Genomic DNA, 2830 nt, shown 5'->3' with positions numbered 1-2830 from the left:
AAGAGTAATCAAATGAAAGTGCTCAGCCATTGGAACGGGCTGCCCAGGGAGGGGTGGATTCTCCATCCCTGGAGGTGTTTTAGGATGGACTGGATGTGGCATCAGTGCCATGGGCTGGGAACCACAGGGGGGTTGGATCAAGGGTTGGACTTGATGATCTTGGAGGTCTTTTCCAACCCGGTTGATTCTATGATTCTGTGATAATTGCAAATAAGTTTCCAATGGCACATAAGTTTCTAACTGCCAGCACCATCACGATCTTGGCTCCATTGCACCTGGCATTTAATTTGTTACTCGTAAAAGATGCCACTGGTGTTCGTCTGGTGGAAGGTGTCCCTGCCCATGGCAGGGGGGTTGGACTGCATGGTCTTTATGGGCCCTTCCAACCCAGACCATCCTGGCATTCTGTGATAAGGTCACCTAGAGGGCTGTGTTCAGCTGACACTGAGGCTCTAACTCAGCTCAAGGCGTGGCTGTCCCGATTGCCCCGCAGGGTGTCCGAGTTCAGCTGCCACATCTCCGGGTGCTGCCAGGTGTTTGACACACTGGAGGGCTACGAGCACCACTACAACAGCCTGCACAGGAACGTCTGCTCCTTCTGCAAGCGCTCCTTTCCCTCAGGGAACCTCCTGGATATCCACATCCTGGAGTGGCACGACTCGCTCTTCCAGGTCATGGCCGAGAAGCAGAACATGGTGAGTTGCCGTGCCCAGCCCTGGGCTCGGGGCTGGAGTGCACTTGTTTCTTCCAGCTAGGTCTTTTTTCCCCCTCCTTGCCTTTCAGTACAAGTGTTTGGTGGAAGGCTGCCCGGAGAAGTTCAAGAGCAGCAAGGACAGGAAGGATCACTTGGTGACTGTGCACCTTTACCCTGCTGACTTTCGGTTTGATAGACCCAAGAAAGTGAAAAGGTAACTGCAGAACTTTCCTCCTCTCCTATGAGGAAAGGCTGGGAGAGTTGGGATTGTTCAGCCTGGAGAAGAGAAGCTTTGGGGTGACCTAATTGTGGCTTTCCAGGGCCTGAAGGGAGCCTGCAAGAAACATGGAGAGAGACTATTTCCAAGAGCCTGGAGTGCCAGGACAAGGGGGAATGGCTTCAAAATGAAAGTGAGGAGGTTTAGATGGGATATTAGGAAGGAATTGTTCCCTGTGAGGGTGGGGAGGCCCTGGCACAGGTTGCCCAGAGAAGCTGTGGCTGCCCCTGGATCCCTGGAAGTGTCCAAGGCCAGGTTGGAAGGGCTTGGAGCAACCTGGGCTGGTGGGAGGTGTCCCTGCCCATGGCAGGGGGTGGAACAAGATGAGCTTTAAGGTCCCTTCCATCCCAAACCATTCTGTGATTCTAAGTGAAATGTGTCCTGCTCCCAATACTTGAGGGAGCAGCAGGTTGAGGATGGGAGAGCAGAGTGGCTTGGCCAGCCAGGGATGAAAAGGTAATGGTCACCTGTGGCATCAGTAGGTCAGCTAAAGGACAGTCCTCAGGGAATTGAGCCTGTGGAATGAGTTGGGCTTTTTGGAGTGAAGAGAAGGACCTGGGGAGAGAGCTGTGTGTATTCATTAAGTAATGGATACTTAAACAGAAACTCACACAAGCCCCTCTCTCTGGAGCCGAATCCCTGTGCCTCTGTGCACTAACTCATCCCAGCTGGACTTGTTTCCTCATGAAATATCCTTGGCTCTGGGCTTAAGTGGCAGCCACTGAACCAGGATGTAAAACTGTGTCCCTGCAGTGTCCCCAAGCACACGAGCTGTCCCGCGGAGCAGGGCCCCAGCGTGCCCATGGAGGTGAGCGTGGAGACGGCGGAGCAATTCCAGCTGGACCCCATGGAAACAGGGCCTGGTGAGGACATGGAGATCCCTCAGCCTGCAGCCAGCCCTGCCCCCTCGCTGCCAGAGAAACGGCTCTACAGATCCAGGTCTGTGCTTTGGCCTCCACAGGCCAGAGAGTCTTACCAGCCCTTGGCAGTGCTCACTGTGTTCCTGTGCTGTAGGCAGGAGTTCCATGTGTGTTTTCAAAGGCATTTTTAAAAGAGGAAAGTGTGGAAGGGCAGAACAGGCCACTGCAGTGTTGGCAAGGTCCTGTTAGTCTGCCCACCCAGGATCTCTTCCCGGGGTATTGCAGGATGGTGCTTCTGCTCTCCTGCTCCTCACAATCAACCACTGCAACTGCCCAGTTACTACCTTTGGTAACACACATGGTTGGAAAAAGGGGAGAGGCCTCCAGAACAGGAATATGCGGAATACACAGGAAAGCCAACCGGGATTTCACCCATTTTTTTATTACTTTGCTCATTTAGATGTCCTGCTCTTTCCACTCTGGGAGCTTAAAATGCCACACAGAGCATCGCCATGAGGGATAGGCTGTTAATGTGGGTTAAAGTCTGTCTCCCTTTCCAGGATCCCATCCACAATTTGCTTTGGTCAAGGTGCCACCCGAGGATTTAAAGGACCAAGGAAGAAAGTCTGAAGGTCAGTGCAGCAGATCTGTGCAGGATGAGCAGATGTGAGGCTGGTGCTGCCCACGCCGTGGCCGAGCAGGGATATTTCCAGTTCCCACTCCACACTGGGAATAAGCCACCCAAACCAATTAAAGCTCCACCAGCATTTGAACACGGGTTCATGATGTCAGACTGAGTTGGGCCAACCTGACTGAGTTAAGAATCCTCAAGATTTTAGAAAGGGGAACCCAAAATGTGTGGCGAGGTGTTAAGGAAACTGTCCTGCAGCTGAGACTGCACAGGATTGAGTGTTTTATTTTTTTGCCTTTTGGAGGAAAAAACCAGATTCAAGAAATTCCAAGACAAAATCTGCTGACTGCATGGAAGCTGTGAAAAAA

General features: G+C 52.4%; 1 protein-coding gene across 1 annotated transcript; it reads left to right on the top strand.

Moving 5' to 3' along the window:
• The first annotated feature begins 303 nt into the window (after positions 1-303).
• On the top strand, positions 304-2830 carry ZNF511 (zinc finger protein 511). The gene is made up of 6 exons (XM_029962602.1): positions 304-330; positions 462-695; positions 784-908; positions 1725-1910; positions 2392-2463; positions 2767-2830. Exons 1-5 carry the CDS (start codon positions 304-306, stop codon positions 2459-2461), a joined length of 642 nt encoding a protein of 213 aa, XP_029818462.1. The 3' UTR covers positions 2462-2463; positions 2767-2830.

This window comes from Manacus vitellinus, unplaced genomic scaffold (genome assembly GCF_001715985.3).
Source record: "Manacus vitellinus isolate BGI_N305 unplaced genomic scaffold, ASM171598v3 scaffold_48_pilon, whole genome shotgun sequence".
In the NCBI taxonomy this organism is placed as follows: Eukaryota; Metazoa; Chordata; class Aves; order Passeriformes; family Pipridae; genus Manacus; species Manacus vitellinus.
Note: the sequence above shows the minus strand (reverse complement) of the source record. Positions and strands in the feature narration are given on the sequence as shown.

What these genes read in the sequence shown, in the direction of transcription:
- ZNF511 (XM_029962602.1), top strand. Translation starts at nt 304, where the DNA reads ATGCCACTGGTGTTCGTCTGGTGGAAG. An exon ending in TGGTGTTCGTCTGGTGGAAG is followed by an intron (nt 331 to 461) that starts GTGTCCCTGCCC and finishes GCTCTAACTCAG; the next exon opens with CTCAAGGCGTGGCTGTCCCG. An exon ending in AAACGGCTCTACAGATCCAG is followed by an intron (nt 1,911 to 2,391) that starts GTCTGTGCTTTG and finishes CTCCCTTTCCAG; the next exon opens with GATCCCATCCACAATTTGCT.